General features: G+C 39.8%; 2 protein-coding genes across 6 annotated transcripts; one reads left to right on the top strand and one right to left on the bottom strand.

Moving 5' to 3' along the window:
* Nucleotides 1-3: 3 nt before the first annotated feature.
* On the bottom strand, nucleotides 4-10,027 carry mmd2a (monocyte to macrophage differentiation-associated 2a). Of its 3 annotated transcripts, XM_068337049.1 has the most exons (8): nucleotides 9,727-10,027; nucleotides 5,822-5,918; nucleotides 4,864-5,024; nucleotides 3,923-3,997; nucleotides 3,721-3,822; nucleotides 3,472-3,541; nucleotides 2,611-2,665; nucleotides 1,524-1,661 (listed from the first exon to the last, which is right to left on the bottom strand). In XM_068337049.1, exons 1-7 carry the CDS (start codon nucleotides 9,753-9,755, stop codon nucleotides 2,612-2,614), a joined length of 588 nt encoding a protein of 195 aa, XP_068193150.1. In that variant the 5' UTR covers nucleotides 9,756-10,027; the 3' UTR covers nucleotides 1,524-1,661; nucleotide 2,611. The 3 variants fall into 3 exon arrangements, with proteins under 3 accessions (XP_068193148.1, XP_068193149.1, XP_068193150.1); XM_068337047.1 differs by lacking the exon at nucleotides 2,611-2,665 and having other exon boundaries at nucleotides 4-1,661; XM_068337048.1 differs by lacking the exon at nucleotides 2,611-2,665 and having other exon boundaries at nucleotides 9-1,661; nucleotides 5,837-5,918.
* A 3,338-nt stretch (nucleotides 10,028-13,365) lies between these two features.
* On the top strand, nucleotides 13,366-21,105 carry wipi2 (WD repeat domain, phosphoinositide interacting 2). 3 transcript variants are annotated; one of them, XM_068336119.1, is made up of 12 exons: nucleotides 13,366-13,593; nucleotides 14,382-14,464; nucleotides 15,054-15,223; nucleotides 15,357-15,453; nucleotides 15,795-15,892; nucleotides 17,348-17,440; nucleotides 17,559-17,629; nucleotides 17,707-17,814; nucleotides 17,953-18,117; nucleotides 18,267-18,374; nucleotides 18,496-18,593; nucleotides 19,640-21,105. In XM_068336119.1, the coding sequence occupies exons 1-12, from the start codon at nucleotides 13,520-13,522 to the stop codon at nucleotides 19,750-19,752; spliced, it is 1,278 nt and encodes a 425-aa protein (XP_068192220.1). In that variant the 5' UTR covers nucleotides 13,366-13,519; the 3' UTR covers nucleotides 19,753-21,105. The 3 variants fall into 3 exon arrangements, with proteins under 3 accessions (XP_068192220.1, XP_068192219.1, XP_068192221.1); XM_068336118.1 differs by having other exon boundaries at nucleotides 17,707-17,820; XM_068336120.1 differs by lacking the exon at nucleotides 19,640-21,105 and having other exon boundaries at nucleotides 17,707-17,820; nucleotides 18,451-18,572.
* Nucleotides 21,106-21,629: the final 524 nt, after the last annotated feature.

Genomic DNA, 21,629 nt, shown 5'->3' with positions numbered 1-21,629 from the left:
TATCTTCTTTATTTTATTTAACAGTGGAAATAGAAAAAAAATAGATCATCTGATTTAAAAAGAAAAAAATAAGAAATACTAACTTCCTGAGTAACTGCTCTGTTTTTTGTAAGTAAAAATAGAAGCAGTCGAACAACTCGAGGTTGGAGACAACCTGCTGGTGTGATTTACAGTGTTTGAACAAGTATAAATATTTGCCTATGTCATCTACATGTATGACACGTCCATGTATATAAATTCTGTCTTGGAGAATCTCAGGAAATTCCAAACATATAGAAAATGCAATCTTATTCTCAACAAGACAATCAATGCAAAAGCCTCAACATTTACTATGATTATAACATTTGATGGAAGACACATTAAACATAAGATTAAAATTACATCATAGTAAAATCACGAGAATTGATCTTGAGGCTGATCCATGATAAATGTGACGTTAAATGCTGTCTGTCTCTTCAGTGAGTGATAATTTATCAGTGTGTCATCCAGCAGTTACACGGTGACCTTAAATCTATCTGCAGCCTCCATTATGCAGTCAAGGTCAACTTCAGATGTTTTATATATATATATGTAAAACCAGCAGCAGCAAAGATACAATATTTGTTTCACTTTGTTTTACTGCCATGAAACGTCAAATGAATTTTTTTTTTTTTTTTAAAGAAAAAGTGGTTACACCCAATATACTGTTTAAAAATGGGAATTGGCAACAATGTACAGGAATGCCTGTCAGTCAACATTTGGCAGATATATGATTTGGATAGGAAAGGGGACGAGTTAATCCCAGGTAATCTAGGTGGTGGAATGAATGGCAGTCATCGACAAAACAGCAGCAGAGATATGTGAATATAGGAATAGTTAGACACATCTGCTTATGGCTTCCTTTTAGAGAGCAAGACAAACAATGAAACTCTCATGTCAGTGGTTTAATTTAGGACAGAGGCAGTGACTTCCTGGAAGATAATCTAGTTTCCTGACAGCCGCAGTGACGACAAATCTCCAAGAAGTCACTAATTCCAGCCAAAAAATACCACTCTGTATTAAACCAAACAAAACTGCATTTTATCATTTTTACATCTTGATTTTAGTACAAACCAAACAAACTACACAGTGAATGTCATCGTCTTTTTACTTCTCAGCACCCTGATATGAGAAGGTTAGACTTGGTGAGCCTCAAAGGTGCTTTACATGTCTATCATAGCGATGTTCTCTGTTAAATTGGCAAGAAAGTGGTCATATATGTCCTTTCCAAAATGTTAAGTCATTAAAATACTGAATACTACTTTGCAAACATCTCCCATGAGGTAGATTCATACCCAGAGCTGCTACACATGTGAATTCTAACATGTAGCATATTGAATGTTTAATCCACCAGAATTTCATCATATCTCAGTGCAGTCGGCATACAGTCAGGTCTCTTGTAACCGAAACACAGAAGTTTTGTCAGTCAGCCAAGTGATGCGTCACCTTGATATGTGCAGCGGTGGCTCATGCAGGTACAGGTACCTCCAGATGGCGTAATAGTGAATGATTGCTCCTGCTGCGACAAAAAGATGCCAAATGGCGTGGGCGAAAGGGACAATGCCATCGCACTTAAAGAAGATCACGCCCACCACGTAGAAGAGACCGCCCACTGCCAGTTCACACACACCTGCACGCTCCACCTGGAAAGAGGTTTTCATTTAAAAAATGAGGAAAACATTTCACAACACAATAAAGCAAAAAGTGGTTTTAAAACTCACATTTATTTATAAAGATAAATGGTGAGAAAAATGTTATTGTTTACAGCAGTAATCTCATACTGCTGTGTGTTATATTTTGCCAGCCACAGGAAGAAGGCACCTGACCACATCAGTCAGCCTCCATGTACTCAGGATACTGTTAACAGAGGTTGAGGGGCAGTCTTAATAATAATGCATTTGACTAGCTTTTCATTGCACAGTCACCGTTTATGTCAAAATAGCAAATTAAGGAAGAAACATTTCTATAGTTAGTTATCCTATAATTAAAACATGTACTTCTGATCCATTTTGAACATTTAACACTAATATGATATGAACACCTTTAGTGCAATTAACAGGTGAAAAAACCGTTTGGACTTTTAATGGGATTTCAAGAAAAATCTCTAAAATGATGTAAAACACTGCAGCTATCTGCGCTGAGGCATTGCTGAGCTAACTGTTAGCATCCATTTGTTTACAAAATGCACTAAATGGCGCAAAAAGGGGTTTCTCTATAATGTAAAAGGCCTTGTGTCTCTTCGAAAGTTTGTGTTATTTTCTGAGTTTGAGTTTGCGGAGTTTGATCTAACCCTGGAGGAAGGATGTGTAGTCCAGAGAGTAAAATCATCCAAGCTAAGATACTGGTATGCAAAATATTTGGTAACCAACACTGCTTGTAAACATGCCTGAACTCTAGTGATCTGTTAGTCTGAACACTTTTTACATCAGGTAAACAGAATAAAAATGGTCGTGCTCCAGGGCAGATTCACCCCTGCTTCACCTTAGGAAGCAGGACTGCCAAAAATATAATACAACACTTTGTGTGATGTTGTCTTAAGTTGTTGTCTCATTACTGCAGTGCAAATAATGGATGATTTTAACATGTTATTACCTCAGCCAGAAAAGATCATCTCTGCAAAAGGCTGAGACACAGTACAGCAACTATCCTGAAAAACGACATGTCAATGTAGGTTTAGCATTTAATGCAACAGAAATTGGATTTCAGACATACCACCATGCTTTGATGAAGTGAGATACTTAAGTCTGTAATACTGAATAAAAGGGCAACATTTCACTGTTTTTGTGTGCTGCAAAACCCCGTGTCCATAAAGAATTGTGTTTATAACTGGCGACGGCTGGTGCAAAACAAGTTTTTAGCAAATGCTGGCTTACACTTCTGCGTAAAGGCTGCTTTAAATATTAACATCTGAATGCAAACATACTCCAAATGATGATAAGTTCATGCTCATATTTCACAGGTACCGAATAATGTTTGTAATGCTCACCATCTTTAAATAGCATACAAAGGTTTTATAATTATCATAATGTACAGCTGAGACAGAATGATTAGAGATTGGTTGTTGCAGTTCAGCCTTAGGAAAACATCTATGTCTGAAACAAACTTCAATGAAATCCAGTCTGTGGTTTTTGAGACATTTTATTTAAAAACCACAAATGTGAACATAATGGTTGAGTCAGAGGAAATGTCAGGCGATCAACAACATCATTAGCATTCATCCTCTGGGGCAATAAAAAAAAAAAAGCCTGGACCAAACTGGTGGACTGAGACAAAGTGGGAAGACTATATACAGTTTATGATTTCAAACAAATACACAAAACCCATGTTTTGGTTTTGTTAATACTGAGTCCCACACAATTGCAGGAAGTCTGCTGCGGTGGAAGAGGGGCCTACAGAAGAAACCCTGTTTCTGAGAAATGGAGACAGACAATGCCTGTGACTCTCAGGTCTTACCATAAACAGGATAGCTAGAGCAGGAACGGCACCCATAGCCACATATCCCAGCAGCTCCACCAGCTTGTACCTGGAGGTGAAAAACCGAAACGTGAAAAGATAATACCTCCAAATTTCCTATGCAATTGTTCCTGCATCAAACAACAGTCTAAGGTTGCTTTGAAGGCTTGAAGATGGGAGTTTGGTTTCAAAGTTAATTGTGTAAAAACCAGGACACACAGCAGAGACACAAAGGGAAGGCTTTGTTACCTCTCATGGAAAAAGAAGACATACACGGATCCCACACAAGCCATGACCCATATCAGCCAGCGCATGTGGCAGGACCAGGGCCCGAGCTCCCTCAGCATCAACCTGAGGACAGTGTGTTCATGAAGTGAGCTTGTTAACCCTCTTTAACAGCCATCAAACAGCATATGAATGGTATACTACTGGCTGTGACCATGTGACCCACCAGGGAGAATAAGTGGATGCTATGAAGAAGTAAATGGCCATTCTGTCACACATGTGGAAACGCTGCTCCACCTTCCTGAATAGTGATGAAGATAACAAAAGAAAAGTTTAGTTTATGAATAATCGTGGTCTTATTTCCATCATCTACATACAATCAACCTGCAAAAACAAAGATTTGAATTACTTAAGAACTTTTGCACTGCAATACTTTTATGTAAGTGATAGCATCTCATATTGTCCCCATCTAACCCTGACCTTCGACATATAAAACTCTGTTTATTGTGTCTGCTTGGTAATACCATGTGAAAGTTCAGAGAAGCTGGAGCACAAGTTAGAGTTGGAAGAAGAGTTATGGAACCACATTCTTTGATAAATAATTTTTCTGGGAAAATATTGGTTCTACACTAAATAGCTCAGAGTTATAAACAAGAATTATATTTTGAAGTGAATTTAGTCCTGGAGCTTGACTGAAAACAACTTTCTGTTCTGAAAACTGATTCCAGAGAGGAATCAAAGAAACAAATACTCACCTAATACTTCACAACATAGCTGCAGCATCTGACAGATTTAGAAGAGGGATAACTGGACCAAGACAAGGACTTCCGGTCAGTTTTTCCTCTCGTACTTTACCAGTTATCCCCCCTGTGTATTAATGTTCCATCTTTGTTTACTCCTTTCGGTTTTTGGACCTTTGCTTTCCTGAACCCAGCCTGTCCATTGATTTTTGAACAGCATAACATGTTAAAAACTCAGCATTTCCACATGTGAGCAGGTAGCGGAAGATGATATGGGATATTTTCATTATTATGCCACATCTGCTGTTTGGCCTCTGACCCTCTGGCTGTGTTATAATTAACCAACTGTATGTCTGTGAACATAATAAACACACTTCCATCTGTTAAATCCCCCCCCCCACACACACACACACACACACGCACACACCGGAGGTGGCTGATTTTCCAGGCAGCTGTGTGGAAGAGTGTTGAGGTGACAAACAGGCCAGTGAGACCACTCCCATAGAGCCAGGCGGCCACACGATGCGATTGGTCCTCTGACAGGAAGTAGAGCACAGACCCCCCCACTAGACTTGGGAGGATCCACAACTGGAACAAGACATAGAACACATCCTATTTTTTTCTGATGACATACACATTGTTGTTTTACATCATATGAGACACTTTACTTCTAATCCTCTCATCTTTAAAATATGCATGAAATCAATATAAAATATTAGTTACACATTGTTAATTCAGGCTAAGATAATAATCACAGTCACAAGTCATACGTTTTTATGTCATTCCTGATTTGCTTGTCAATTGCTTCATAATTAATAAACAACAAACTAATCTCCAGATACTAGTTTTCACATCTGATTAAACAGTTTGCTCCTCTTTCACACCTTTTGTTTATGTTGAGATAAGGTAATTATCTGACTGTAGCTTCACATTTACATGCAAACATGAAAGGGCTATCACACTTCTCATTTGATTCGCTTGCAAATGATTTGCAAAAATGTGTAACTATCTTTAACTTAGAAATGTATTTAATAAAAATGTGAACATGATACTACATTTGTGATGTACTCCAGACTGCGCATGAAAAAATACAGTGCGTTTCCTGTTTCATCTGTTCATTTTATCTGCTTCTTGCTCTCTCAGAGGTGGAAGCACACTGGGATTACAGCGGATTAGGGAAAACTACAGAGTGAATCAAGGATTAAAACCCACTAACATCCTCCACATTCCTCACAATCCCATCCATCGATTCAGATGATTCTCTCATCTGACATTCTACACAATGACCGACAACAGAGACAGTGTGAGATAGAGTAAACCAAGAAATTTAAAACTCCAAGAGGAAAGGAGGAGGATTTGATCTTAAAGTGTGTTTATCTATTTACATTTGTTTGGCTCACCCCATGTGTGGCACAGTTTGCAGCGTGTTCATATTCAGTGGGCTGGTATCTCTTACTGGCCGGAACCCTGCAGTTCATGAACCTAAGAGACAGAAAGAAGACGTGTTCAGGGAATGAAGGGAGATCTGTGTGTGTGTGTGTGTGTGTGTGTGTGTGTGTGTGTGTGTGTGTGTGTGTGTGTGTGTGTGTGTGTGTGTGTGTGTGTGTGTGTGTGTGTGTGTTTGTGTGTGTGTGTGTGTGTTTGCAGGCTATTTAATCAACAATAATCTTGCAATGCCTTGCACGGAAAAACACATCTGGAGATGTTACGAAACCAAATTTTATATGCTAAGATACACAACCACCAACAAGCACACAAACTAACAAATACACATAAACACACACACACACACACACACACAAATAAATAAATAACTAAACAAACAAACAAGCACATACACACAATAACTGCAATGTAAATTCTGGTGCAAGGCCACAGGTGTGTGTGTTTCGGTCAGATGCGTTACTCTGATTACACATCTAGGTTGATCTTCATAATATGCATACACACACACACACACACACACACACACACACACACACACTCACACATAACAAGCAGCTGTTTGTCGGAACAGTCTATTAATTCTCCATGGGAGGGAGCAGACAGGAGAACATGAATCGGAAAAGACAAAAAGGTTTAAAATGTGCTTCAACCCTCATTTACAAGTCTATAAAACACCAGGTTACCAAAACACTCCTGTTAATACAGCAGGGAGTCTTACAAAACACAGCAAAACAATGGAAAGACATATGGGACCAAAGAAAGTAACGTTCAGAGAAAAAACATCTGAGTATCTCAAGTATTATTTTAAAGACAGCTCCTGATGTGGATTTTTTGAAAGAACAGTAATCAAGAAAAAAGTCTTAAATCCCAAGATAAAATAATAGTCCCATGATGGATGGATGGATGGATGGATGGATGGATGGATGGATGGATGGATGGATGGATGGATGGATGGATGGATGGATGGACGGACGGATAGACGGACGGATATCAATTCTGCTGAATTACGACAAACCAGAACAATGAAAAACCTTAAACATCTTTAACAGCAGTAACAAAGGTAATCTTTCATATTGAAAGAAAGTGTCACCTGTTTTATAAAATAGATTATTTCATGGTGATGAACCTCAGACATGATGTTAATCTGGCATTCTAAACTGCTTCGTCTTCTTGATCATATTGATCCTGTGAACATCTGTGACATGATTGTGGTTTGGTGGCTTGAAAAGAGACCAATGAAAGGAACATATGTGTGTTTTCAGTTCAAGGTGTCCTTTATCTTTTTTCATTTGTTGTAGTTAAATAGTAGAAAGTGTCAGGGGTTTTCCAAATACACAAAACATAAAACATGTGTCTTTTCTTATTAACTGAGCCACAAACACAGTTTTTCAAATGAAGACTCCTCATTGCAATTATTAGTTGTGTACATATACGCTCCCCTGCATTAGATAATGAATCAGTTACTAAACTTACAAACAACAATCAGCAGATTCTTACTCATATAATCCCTGAATTCAAAGCAATGAGCTCCACAAGATGCTCCAATACACACAGAAACACCTTCATGGGGTTCATTCTGTCCAGTGATGTGTCCTATGTGGAACCTAAAAAAGCTCTCTGGGGTGCAGAAGCCACAGTCATTAAAATTTCAGCAGTCAGGAAACCATTTACACACTAAGCCACAATACAAGATTAGAATGAATGAAATCCTGAATCTACGTTTAGAGCTCCTTCAGAACGTTCTGAACTCTTCTCTGCCAGAATTTCCCTTGTAGAACACTTCAGACATCTGACAATAAACGCCTGACAAAGTTAGGTGATCATGTCATGTCCTCTGTCGTCTGTTGGTGGAGATAGAGAGAGAGAGTAGAGAGAGTAGAGTAGGACTTTATTCATCCCTTCAGGAGGTTCCATCAGGGAAATTAATTTCTCCGTCACATTACACACAGCACAGTGAGTACACAGAAAGACACACAGAAAGTAATGCCAACACCAAATAGAAAGAGTAATAAATAAAACCCACCAGATACAGAGAATATAAATAATAATAACCCACTAAATAAAGAGAATATACAAATACAGAGACATAAATAGGCTAATGCATAAAGGGCAATGGGCTAAGGAATAAAGGGCATGGATAATAGACATGGATAGATGACTCAGCTGTAGGTATTTGAACAACTTGTTACGAGTCAAACTGCTGCAAACCCCATCCAGTTTGTTAAGCAGCTCATGACAATTTAGCTCAGGCTTCATTAGACTGTTGGTACCTGATCTCACCACACAGCAGCTTTCAGACCTTTTTCAGTCATTAACCAGAGGATGGAAGTGAGAGCCGTGATGTAACGTGTGGTCAATGGATATAAATGAACCATTTCCCCTCTGGCTCTTTGTTGCATGCGGCCCCAAATGACTCCCATCCTTTTGTTTCCCAACTGTACAACCAGAAAACAGTAACTCTGAGAGCACTGTTGCTGCATTGTAGGGCATGCAATGGAGCAGAACACAACAGTCTGATGTCCTCTAATCAGTTGACAGAACAGTGTGTGTGTGTGTGTGTGTGTGTGTGTGTGTGTGTGTGTGTGTGTGTGTGTGTGTGTGTGTGTGTGTGTGTGTGTGTGTGTGTGTGTGTGTGTGTGTGTGTGTGTATGTGTGTGTGTGGGTGTGTGTAATTGAAAGGAAATTATGAGATTCACAAGCTCTGATCAGAGGAAGTATTGTACTCATCAGCACAGTGCTCCTTCTCTTAGTCTAGATTCTGTTTACCTTTTACTTTCTGTGTGTGTGTGTGTGTGTGTGCGTGCGTGTATGTGTGTGTGCATGTATTTGTGTGTGCGTGAATGTGTGTGTGCGTGCTTGTGTGCGTGCGTGTGTGCGTGTGTGTGTGTGTGTGTGTGTGTGTGTGTGTGCATAGTTGTGGCAAGTTCTTACCTCAGAGTGTTTAGTTATAAAAGCCCATTACAGCACATTCCATGCATTAATAGGTTGCATTTAAGAGGATCAGAACCTTTGGGTCATGGTGTCCAATAAAAGGCCGTGTGTGTGTGTGTGTGTGTGTGTGTGTGTGTGTGTGTGTGTGTGTGTGTGTGTGTGTGTGTGTGTGTGTGTGTGTGTGTGTGTGTGTGTGTGTGTGTGTAAAAGATCTAATTCTTCCCCACTTAGACTCAAACTGTGGTTTTCACGATGGCTGTCATCTCCCATTTACACACTTACTGTACTAAACTGAACAATGAGGCAGAAATATGGATGAGGTGGTGATTAGTGATTAAATAGTGAACATTCCTCATCCAAAACCATCGTTACGAATGGATTGTTATGTCATTGCACCCAGGGCACAACACACACTATGTTGAAAATTTGAATAAACTGCTCTCACAGTGTTTAGAATTGTGTTTTATGAGGAAAACTTTTTTTTTCCCATGACAGTACATCAAGATCTATTTTACCTCCACTCAGGAGGCGATATTTTCACCCGTGATCATTTGTGGATTGTTTTGCATTGTTTTCCATCCTCAATCATTGACAGGAGCATCAGTTGTGGAGGATGGATCTTGATGGATCTTGGGCCAGAAGAGACATCAATAGATGTTCTGTCCATCCAGATGTAGGGGGATCCAGAATTATTTTTTTAATTCCTTTGACATTGCTATACAGGATGATCTTGCAAACAAAGAAACTATGAAGTATTACATAACCTCCAACTACAGTCCAAAGTTGTTACATACACACATACACACAACTAATCCATAACTCCCTGTTCCTGTGTCAGTACGCATGGACGCACACGACATGTCAGGCATTAATTCTACAAACCAGTCTAACTTCTATGACAGAATAAACTCACCTTTTAAATTTGGTCTTCCTGAAGTCCATCCCGCGTCGGTGCGCTCTGCGCTCTGTTTACCAACAGCACCGTCTCCCACCTCCGATGTCACATCGTTTTAACATTTAAAACTAATAAAGTCCAGCGGGGCTGCGTCCTGCACAGACAGACACACAACAGCAACTGGAGGACTTTGTCTAGAGTCGCACCGGAATTCCCCCGGGGGTCCAGCAAACACTCATCCCCGGCAGGAACACGAGGCCACGGACCGACAGGCGGCGGGGGAAACCGCGCAGTTTTGTTCTGAGGATCAGATGTGTTTGCAGGATGTTCCGCGGGACTGGGTTGGTAAAACCCCTCCTATGCTCTGGTTCTCATCCCCTCCCCTCGGATCCTGGCTGATGATAACACACAGCAACCCCTCCCCTCAACAACACTTTCTCCTGGCGGCTCACGTCTGCAGCTGAACGCCGGCCTGACGCACCGAACCTGGGATAACATACAGGGAGGTCAACAGATTGATAAACCGGATGATTTATTACAGAGGACGTCATTCGCGATAAAATAAGTATAAATAATGGGAAATACTTGTGAAAAGTGGTCAAATTAACAACATCTGACTCAACAGTCTGACACAGAGCCCTGCAGCTCTGTGCATCTGCAGAAAACTTGACAGGAGTACATTATTCTGCACATCCAACAGAATGTGGTCTCAAAATATGTTTATTTTCCAAAATTAAGCTACAATCACTCTTGCATCAAAATTAACATTTCAACCTAGAAGATCTGTTTTAGGCTCTGAACAGAGAGAATAAAGTTTGATGGTCATCAGTTCGGTTACCTGTCACTTGTTACTGAAAAGGCAGCAGGAAGAAACATCACAAGATGAAATTCATAAAGAAGAGACAATAAATAGATCACATTTAGTAATTCAAATTAAATGTACTCAAAAAAGCAGGGGTGGGGTAGGGTGGAGGTGAAAGTATTGCTTTTATTTACAGTAAATGATGTCTTAAAGCTGGAACGTAAAACAATCACTGAAATGCAGAGAAATTCTTTTGTGGAGTTTTATTTCTTTCTCCTATTAGGAATCTTGCTATCCCTCAGAATTATATTGTGGCCTCTTACACTGACTTTAATTTGATATCAGTTAGTTACATAAAATTATTGTATCTAGATCCCAATTTTTCTTACAGTATGTGTTGAATTTGCTCACACTGCATTTCGAAGGTTGTATTTGTTGTATTTGAAACACTAAAGTACATAGTTAAATTAGTTAATTCCATCACAAGCTACAACAGCACAAAAAAAACGTGTTATTATTTGTACACATGAACATTTTACTGATTTATTTATGTACTTTTACTTTTGAGGTACTTTTCAGTTCCTTTTAATGGAGTATATTTAATTTATATATTTAAATAGGGAACAATTAAGGTTTAAGTCTCTAAAAATGCCTCATCCACAGATTAAAAAGTTGAATAACTAGTGCACCTTTTATTAAAATTCTATTAATATCAAAAGTTGAATATATTTTTATTTTAACGTATGATCATGCAGGTAGCAGATGGACGTACTGTAAATAAATAAATACAAATAAAAAAATTACATTTAGGAAGAAGAATCTCTCTCGAACAAGAAACAAAATTACTGATAAAGTATACGATGGGGATATTTATAGAGAACACAATAACACAGAGCTTTAAACATCCATGACTCTACTTGATGACAGACACATTTATCTCCCCCAATAAAAAGGGTAGTAGCTTGGTTTAACTGACTCTAAATTTCATTTTGCAGATCCACCACGCTGGTCTTCGAACAACACACATAGACACTCTCTCTCTCTCTCTCTCTCTCTCTCTCTCTCTCTCTCTCTCTCTCTCTCTCTCTCTCTCTCTCTCTCTCTCTCTCTGTATCTCAAACTGAGTGGAAAATCAAATATTATCCAACATCAACAGCGGACAGCAGAGGCCGTTTGTGACACTGCAGCAGCGGTGTGAGACAGAACAGATACATTAAGCAAACACACAGTCATCCAAAGTTTGCTGACTTTAAACAAAATGTGCTACACATTCAACTCTGGTTATGTTTACAGTTGAGACTCAAAATATCAATGTCAAAAGCAAGATAGGACTATAAACACAGGTAAATAATGGCATCCCTGAGTTACCTTTAGGGCTCTGCAGGTTAAACCGATGCAAAATATACCTAAACATGATAATATATTTTACATTATTTCACAGCATGAAAATATTAAATTTACTATGGGTGACAAAGCTGTTGTATAATCAACAGCTAAACAAAACAGCTGAATAAAACTCCTGTTTCTTATGTCTCATGTAACAATTCAGACCACTTTTTGTACTATGGCACCATATTTTTCATCTTGACAAAGGATGTGCCGTAGAGAAGCTAAATATTGAAACAGCAGAAGACATTTATCTAATATTCTTATTCAGACCTTTTTAAATTTATTTTCATGATGAGTTTTTTTTCTGCAGCTTTTCTTTCCATTTGACCAACCAGCCTGTCTCTGTGCCCCTCATGTTTATCTGGAAGCTGTAGCTTGTGCAAACCAAAGGCCGGTTGACAGCGTGTTGGACTTCTGCCTGTGCAGACACATCTGGCGGAGAAGCAGCCATTCGGTCGGTAAAAACAGTGAAGTAGACAAAAGCACATCCTCTGACGCAGAATCAAAACTATTCAGGAATTCATAAACAACCTTGGATTCTGGAGTGGAGGTCCATGGAGTCCAGTCAACATGCATGCCTTTGTATTAGTCTCTAAGACCAGAAATGTGACTTTGCTGAAATCTTAAAGTGAGCTCAGCACTTGATTCTTACTAATAATCTGTAGTTATTAAGAGACAAGCATGGACTGAAAATACAAAATTGGGTGGAAACTGTGACTCATATCTAAATTATCCTGTAAACACATGATTTTCATGCTCATGTGAAGGTTAATGTCAAATGACCAGAGATTCAAAAAATCCTCAGCATGGGATTCTTGACTCTTTAACAATACATATAACCACCATACACTGTGTTCAGCTTCCACCTGTTCACTAAGCCACCTTCAAAAACAAACCTAACTCTTACCTCTTCAGTTAGAGATGGTTATTTTATTATGTATATTCTATATTTGTGTGTGAGACAAATTCTTTGTGATTCCCTCTTATTTGTGTTGTTGTTTTATTTTTATTCCTCGTTCATATTTACTTTTTAAAGAACTTTAGGAGTGTTGTTATTAGAGTACATGGAGTTATATCTAATTAACTACAGAATAGCTCTTGAAGCATCTCTCTAAACTCTAAGACTATAAACGTCTTTACGAAACATTGGTTTTATCATAATAATGCTGAATAAATGTTGAAATTACCAGCCAGAGTAATTCGATACTCCACCTATGTTGTTGGTACATATTGGCGATAGGGGGCGCTGTTACACAATATCCCGTATTATTACTGTAATACATTACTGTATTCGCTGTATTTTGTGCATTAGAAGAAGTGTCGCTTCTGTTTTCTCTGTTTCTAACCAATGAGAACATACATTTCTCAGTCATTTTTAATAATTTCCATCGCTGTCAAAACTGTTCTGGCTCTTTAAAAGCACCGCACGTTGCGTATTCGGAGCATGCGCAGTAAGAGGGAAGCAGCAGTCCCAATGAAAAACAACAACAATCAGTACAGTAGCGTTAAGAAGCAGAGATGGCTCATTGAGGAGATAGCTCCCACTCTGAACGCAGCAGGAACCAGGGCCTAACTGCTGCCATTTCAACCGGAGCGTTAACAGTCCATGTTGCCGAACCAATGAACCTGGCCAGTCAAAGCGGGGATGCTGGCGGAAACCAGCTCCTGTTCGCCAACTTTAATCAGGATATCACGTAAGTCAGGCCCGGGTGTTTGGGGATCCCATGGCCTGTGCTGTTATGCTAGCTAACGCTAGCTAGCATAATGAGGACTTGTCTGGGCGTTCCGCGGGATGACACGTCGAGATGAGACATAGTCTGCATTTATTATTTTTTCTCTGTAAATTGTCTACTAATACATGATGATGTTGGCAGTAACTAACCTAACTACGCTGTTGTGTTAATGGTAACACTTTGTGTAGCTTCACTCGTCATTAGCTTAGCTGTGTAGGCACCGTGATGCTATGTTGTATGCGGCTAACTCTTAGCCATGTAGGTCAGCATTTGGGGAATGATTGGACCAGTGTTATGAATGACACCCTGACTGCATGTTGGTATCAGTTCGACCGATGTCTGTTTATTTTCGTTTAGCCTGTTGCTAGTCCGTGAGCGTCGTGTCGTACTGTGCATTGAAATAAAACTCAAACCGGTTCACTACTTTAGATGGACCCAAACAACCCACGTGGTTACACTGGTCGTTGTGGTGCATGGAGTAGTACTTCACGAAATTTGCCATTGCCTGCTAAAGACGTCATGGACTTAGGGTTATTGCAAAACAGCTCCTTTGGTGTATCCATGGTTACATCTTAACCAGTACTGTTTTTTTCCACTGGTATTAAATTGGCTGATCCCTTTAAGTTTTCAGTTGAAAATTTCTCCAAGTCGTGATAACAGTGGAGTCATCATGTTCCGAGGTTGAAATATTTTTACTGGTGCAATATTTATTCAATGATCCTGTTTCTCTGTTTGTGTTGTTCTTTTAGGTCCTTAGCTGTTGGCACCAAATCGGGATACAAGTTTTTCTCCCTGTCCTCTGTGGACAAACTGGAGCAGATATATGAATGTAGTAAGTCTAATCCCAGCTCTGTTCATACTGTCTTCCTACTGCGTGCTTCATTCAGCCATGAGTACATTTTGCTCACTCGTATACGTAATAGCTTTCAAGACTTCTGTATTTGTTTGGGGGTTGCTGACTCATACATATCAAGTTTTTACGTGTGATACTTGTTGTCTAGACAGGACACAGTCACTGCACTATTATAGGACTTAAATATTAATTAGGTTTGTCAGCATTTAGGCCTTCACCCAGTCACTAATGCATTGAGCTTCTTCCTCAGTACTGCAACATACTGGTTAATTCCATGTGTATTGTCAGTGTATTAGAACTTTTTTGATAATACTCTTTAATTAAAAGACAAATCTAAAGCAGCCAGTTGGAGGTTGAAATTGTATGACCAGAGGCAGGCAGTGAGTGTTTTTGGCCATGTGATTGCTATCATCTTTATTTATAAAGACGTCTTTTCATACAGTACATTCATTCATAAAAGTAACACCATACACCACAGTGGCCAAAACATGTGACTCAAAGGTCTGGATAATATAAATTCCTTTGAAGCATTTCACACCTTTTAACTGCTCATAATTGTCCTTGCCAGTGGACACGGAGGATGTGTGTATTGTGGAGCGTCTGTTCTCCAGCAGCCTGGTGGCCATTGTCAGTCTGAAGGCGCCGAGGAAGCTCAAGGTCTGCCACTTCAAGAAAGGAACTGAGATCTGCAACTACTCTTATTCCAATACCATACTGGCTGTCAAGCTGAACAGACAGGTGAGAGGATGAGGCTCAAGATGAGAAAAAAGCATTTTCACTTAATATGTTCACCACATCATCAAACACTACAGGATTTATTCTTTTTTGTTTAAAAATAATTTTGTTGGTGTTTTTGTGGTTTCTCCTGCAGAGGCTGATCGTTTGTCTGGAGGAGTCACTTTACATTCACAACATCAGAGACATGAAAGTGTTACACACAATCAGAGAAACTCCGCCCAACCCTTCAGGTTAGTGTGAATGATAATTACAAAGACAATGAAATGGTAATGAATTGAGAGGCGTTAGCATGCAATCGAAGAGTTGGCTTTTTTTCCTCAGTTCAGTGAACTGCGTGTTAATGCTAAGTTATTTGACTTAATTTTCTATTTGGTTTTTATCAGTTCATTTTTCAACTTAACATTTTGTTTGCTGTTGCTTCAGTAATATTTCTGTATTTAATAGCCACACAAAAAATTCAGTCATCAGAACTATGAACAACATCCAGTTCTTATCAAGTTTTGATTAGTATCACTTTCTTTCTTTAGTTTTTATTTGTTAATCACATTGTTGTTGGTCCGTGTTTCTCCAGGATTGTGCGCCCTTTCCATCAGCAATGACAATTGTTACCTGGCCTATCCCGGCAGCGCTACGATAGGAGAAGTCCAGGTCTTTGATACAGTGAACCTGGTAGGTGAACATCAACCCAGTAAGGCCATCTGCCCTACATAATTGTTACTTAATGAAGTCCTCACAGTGCTGGGTGGGGATGGGGTGTTGGTTGGGACCACAGGACTCTTTCACATGAATGAGGTGAACTGATAAACCGGATAAGTGTAGCGTAACTCAACTTACTGGTTCTCATACATCTCTGTTCATCCGTCTGTCTTCCTTTAATAGTTTTTGTGTGGTAAGAATCATAAAACTGACACATTGAACACATAAAAGAGCTTTTACATTGTTATTCTTCAAGGAAATGGTATTCCATTAGTACTGGTTAAGGGTGGACTGTTTAAGGGTGGACTGTTTATCTATGTTTGCTATGTACAAAAATATTTATGTATGTTTGGCCTTTTATAGGCAACAACCTATTAAGAAAATAACATTTTTCAAGTGTTTTTTGCAATCTGTAGACACATTGATGTGAAATCTAAATTTTGTAGTTTTCATTAGCGCAAGTTTTTTTTGTGTGTGTGTGTTTTTTCTGTCTGATAAAGTGGAAAAATTTGTATTCATACATGTTTTGTTTTTGTTTTTTACCCATACCCAACATTTGCTGGGGGCAGTGAGAATGCAACACCCTCATAACTGATTTTTTCACATATCTCAGGAACCAGATAAGATAAAAAGACAAAACAGAAGGCATTATATTCAGTGAGGAAAGGGGATGAAAACTAGATCACAACCTTGACCTTGAAAAGCTATGTCAAGATCACTTTTTCACTTTTATACCTTTTTAGGTACACATCTCTGAAACCTGATGGGATATACAGTATTTTCTGCACTATAAGGCGCATCTAAAAACCATTAATTTTCTCAAAAACCGACAGTTTGCCTTATAATCCAGTGGGCCTTATATGTGAAAAAAGTTTTGAAATAGGCCATTCATTGAAGGTGCACCTTATAATCAGATACACATAATAATCCAGTGTGCCTTATATATGAAGAAGGTTTAAAATAAGTCATTCATTGAAGGTGCGCCTTATAGTCCAGTGTGCCTTATAGCGCGGAAAATACTGTAGTCACACAACAAAAAGCAACATTTTCAGGAAGCCAGAAGCACAAAAATGTTTAGGTCAGGGTAAAATGTTGAATTCAGGGGTGTCGCACAATTTTGCAGTCTCTGACTGCCTTGTTTTATCCTGTGTTGGTTAACTAACAGAAGAGACAAAAATATCGTTGTGTCACTGGATGCATGTGTGTTACAATTAAAGGCTTATTAATGGTGCAAAAAGTGTAACAAGTCAGCCTGGAGCTCTGCCTGATATTGTAGCTTTCACACCAGCCTTCTCAATTCTAATTTTGTCTTCTTTCCATGAATACACTTTTTCGATTCCTTCCTCCTCTATTGTCAGTCACCAGTGCTCACAGCGTTTGTCTTTCACAGTATTGCGTCTCTAACTAGAGCTGATCTTTGTTTTCCAGCGAGCGGCTAATATGATTCCTGCTCATGACAGCCCATTAGCAGCTCTGGCTTTCGATGCCAGTGGAACCAAACTGGCCACAGCCTCAGAGAAGGTAATGCTGTGACTGTACAGTTCATCGGATTTTTTTTCCAGCTGAGAAAATATGGGTCACTTTAGCTCCTTCCCCTCCAACTTTTGTCATCCTCTGTTTATCTCTCACATCCTCCCAGGGCACAGTCATTCGGGTTTTCTCAATCCCAGAGGGACAGAAGCTCTTTGAATTTCGAAGAGGAGTCAAGAGGTAAAGGAGTTAATTATTGATGTGCTATAGTTTGGTTTTACTGCGAAGTACAGTCATGATTGTGTGTCTTATCTTAGGTGTGTGAGCATTTGCTCGCTGGCGTTCAGCATGGAAGGCCTTTACCTCTCGGCCTCCAGCAACACGGAGACGGTCCACATCTTCAAATTAGAAACACAGAAGGAGAAGTACGTGTACGTACCTTTCTCAGAGTCATACACTAGGCTGCCGTGGGCTGGAGTGTCCTGCCCATTTGCCTAGAGTGTGTTTTCCCTTCCTCAGATAAATACAGGCTTCTCACATCCAGTGTTTTTGTGTGTGTGTAGGCCAGCAGAGGAGCCAACCACCTGGGGAGGCTACCTGGGAAAGGTCCTGATGGCTTCGACTACGTACCTGCCTTCCCAGGTTACAGAAATGTTCACACAGGGGCGAGCCTTCGCAACTGTACGCCTGCCTTTCTGCGGACACAAGAACATCTGCGCCTTAGCTGTGTGAGTGTATACACGCACTTCTATATGCAACTAATTATAGAGTGATGTTTTTGAGTAGTGTGAATGGAAAAACGGATGTATTTGTAGATGCTCTTTATATCTGATCTCTTGAATGTTTGTCAATCTTTTTTCCTCTTGTTTTAAATTAGGATCCAGAAGATTCCCAGGTTGTTGGTGGCAGCTGCTGATGGTTACCTGTACCTGTACAACCTGGATCCACAGGAGGGAGGGGAGTGTACGCTTATGAAGCAGCACAGGTGACACAAAGTGGATGTGATGTATAGAGAGAGGCTGAAGATACTCAACTAATGTGAAGTTAAACACTGTCTGCAGTCAAAGCTGAGTTTCTGACTGGATTTCTACCGTAATTAACTTCAGGTTGGATGGCATTGCTGAGCCATCCAATGAGATCCTCGAGCAGGGGTCACATGACCGCCCTCTTGTGGCCCAAACCTACAGTGCTGCAGTCACTAAAGGTTTGTCATACAATTATTTAGTAACATGTTGTTACCTCCCCCCAACAAAGTTAGTGGCATAATTTAAGAATGGGTTCCACCCGGCTCCTCTGTCACATGTCCTCTCCTCTGTAGAGCAGAACTCTGACCTGTTTGATGTTTTTACACCAAACTTTGGACACAATCAGCCACAAAACAAAATGTTCTTTCCGCTATTAAGTGATTTTAGTTTTTTGTTTTTTTTTAATTTGGCTTTCTGTAGTTAAAAGTTGGAGTTAAGCTCATTCTAGGAACGAGTTTTTTCCACGCCAAATCTTTCTTAATATTTTTCCCAAAACTTTCTCCAGAGAACAGTCGAGTACTGAGATGATGCCTTTTGTTATTTATGGACTTTAATCCATTTTATTTTAACATTTCTTTCACTACAAGTTGAGTTTTGGCTCAGTTAGTGGGTTTTGTCTTGGATAAGGGTTTCCATGGCATCACTAAGGGTGCTTTCATATCTACCTCTGTCCAAACTTTCAAACTGTTAGATCCAAAACAAACTTGCAGGTAAGAAACTTCCCCTGGACCAAGGTTGGGATCAGACAACCAGTTGTTGGTCCAACAAAAACGGGAATCTCTCCGTTCAGATCAGATTGAACCATGGCTTGGTGCATTAATGGTGTGACGGCAAGCTTTGCAGTCAACAGAAGTGACTGAAATGACTCGTTTCTACAAGTCCATCAATGCAGCGGAGCAGTGGTGGAAGATCCTCAGTATCTCATGCTGTTAAAGTCTTTGATTTCCTGCTACGTTTATTTTTAATTCGAATTTTGGTGGAAACAATTACATTTATTTATGGGTTGTTGTTTTGTTTTGTTTTTTCCGAATTTTTTTGTATGACACATTTTCTTCCATAAAAATTGCTTTGGAGTCAGTTGTCTAGATAGTACAGTCCCAGATTCATTGTAACCCTACAGTCGTACAGGCATGTTTGAAGCAATTTAAGTTTAAAAAACATTACCAATTCTAATCTTAAGGTACCAAGCCTTTGACCATGTGAATTTTGGCCACTTGTTGCCTAGGTTACCTTGATGAGCAGGGCGCTGTTGGAGGGGCGGGGCTGGATGACGACCTCAATGACTTGCGTTTGGAAGAAGAGAACGAGCAACCACCACTCATCCTGGAAACGGAATGAACTTAACGGAGGCCGGAACCCACCAATCAGAGGGCTCCTCTAGTGCTGCTATGAACACGTGACACAAGGGGGGCAGGGGCAGGATCAGAGACCTGGGGGTATTTCTAATTTCAAACGCTGAAAGTGTTCAAGAGCCTGTCTGTAAGTCTGTCTGTGTCTTTCTGTTCGCATCTTCTTTTGTTTTTTTTTCTTCCTCCTCCCTTGTCCTTTGGTTTCGCCTGCGCCGGCCAAACTAATGCTTTGCATGTACATGTGCCAACCGCTGAAAACATGCTCCAGTGTGAAAACCAGTATCTGTGAGTGTATGTTGGATGTTTGATTAAAATATATATATAAATGTAGCTGTGTGTGTCCACTGAGGAAACACACACTAACGCAAACACTGTGTTAGAGAAGCTGATTGTGTAAGTGCCTCGCTGCCCCAGCGTCATGGTTTCTTCTGATTTGAGAAGGGATCACATCGGCTCAATAAAAGGTATTTTCAGTTGTCACATTTTTATTGGGGTTGTGTAGTCTTACTCTTGCCTGACCCTTCTCTTCTAACGTTATCGAACACTGTCCCCTGTTGACGGTGGTCTGAACCCCCCCCCCAAAGACTGATTGAGAAGCTTATGGCATGAGGCGGAGGTGTTTGCGTGAAAGAGTGTGTGTGTCGGCGTGCTGGAATGAGACCTCATTTGCGTGTGTTTGAATGCAGGGCATGTACATTAGCAAAATACTGAGTAATTACCTTCCTCTTGTTACCCCTCCTCACACTTTACCTCATTTGAATAGAGGCTCAGTGGACTTTTCTGCCCCCATACACCCCATGCTGCCCACTCCTCTGGCCTGCAGTCATTGGTTCATTTCATTACACTGATAGTCTTTTTTTTTAAAAATCTACATAACCAATCATAACCAATGATGTGTCTTGCGTAAGACGACGTGCATGGTGATGTTGACGTGGTACTTTTTGATGTGGTACTTCAATACATCGAGACATTTAGTCGGTTATTATTTGGGGTGGTCTGCAGATCAGTCGAGAGAGGCAGGAATCTGCTCTGTGCTTCACTAGCTGTGGTAAGACATTGCTGTACCATATTCTGACATTACTACCACGGCATGACGAGAGTGTGTTTGGCCATGAAGGGAACTGTGGATGACAATTTGATTGACCTGGAGCTCAGGCTGAGCTTCATCACCTGGTCCAGGATGCCACACGATTCCCCATTATTAATCCTCCGCTGTTTGAATCCTCTAAACTTGGATTAGCCGAGGGATTTCGGAGCGCCAGGCATTTTCTAATGATTTTGTATAAAATGTGAAATGTTCATCTGAAACTAAAGTGAAAATAAATTCCATGTTGATGTATGATTATGATGCCTTTTGTTGTTTTATTACTCTGATGACATCTTTGGGGGCAATTCAGCGACAGAACATTTGTTTTTACTGTAGAATAATGACTCACTTAAATAAGATTTGAGGTTGGTGGATCACAACTCAGGGTGATGTTGGTATCAGACATGATCACAGATGAATTATCAGCCTGGAAACTCCTGCAGAGCCCCAAAGATTTCAGCTTTCAGTCACTTCATTATTATTCCAATTTGAATAAATACGCTGGTGTTTGCTAATACATACATACCTTAAAAAAAGGCTCAATGTGAATTAAATGGTGAAGCTCCTTTGCTTAAACCTTTGCATGGAGATTAAACACAAAACTGACTCCAGTAAAATGATATTTTGAGAAGACCGTTGCACATTTTATAGATATGGAAAATTAGTGAATTTGTGTCTGGACAAATTCAATTAACACTGTTTTGGTCTTGGCTAGTTAATATGGCTGACATCTGGCTCCTTCACCAGAAACCACAATCCTCTGATTAGCATCCAGATGT

Source organism: Antennarius striatus, chromosome 16, assembly GCF_040054535.1.
Source record: "Antennarius striatus isolate MH-2024 chromosome 16, ASM4005453v1, whole genome shotgun sequence".
In the NCBI taxonomy this organism is placed as follows: Eukaryota; Metazoa; Chordata; class Actinopteri; order Lophiiformes; family Antennariidae; genus Antennarius; species Antennarius striatus.
This window is presented reverse-complemented; position numbering and strand designations above follow the sequence as displayed.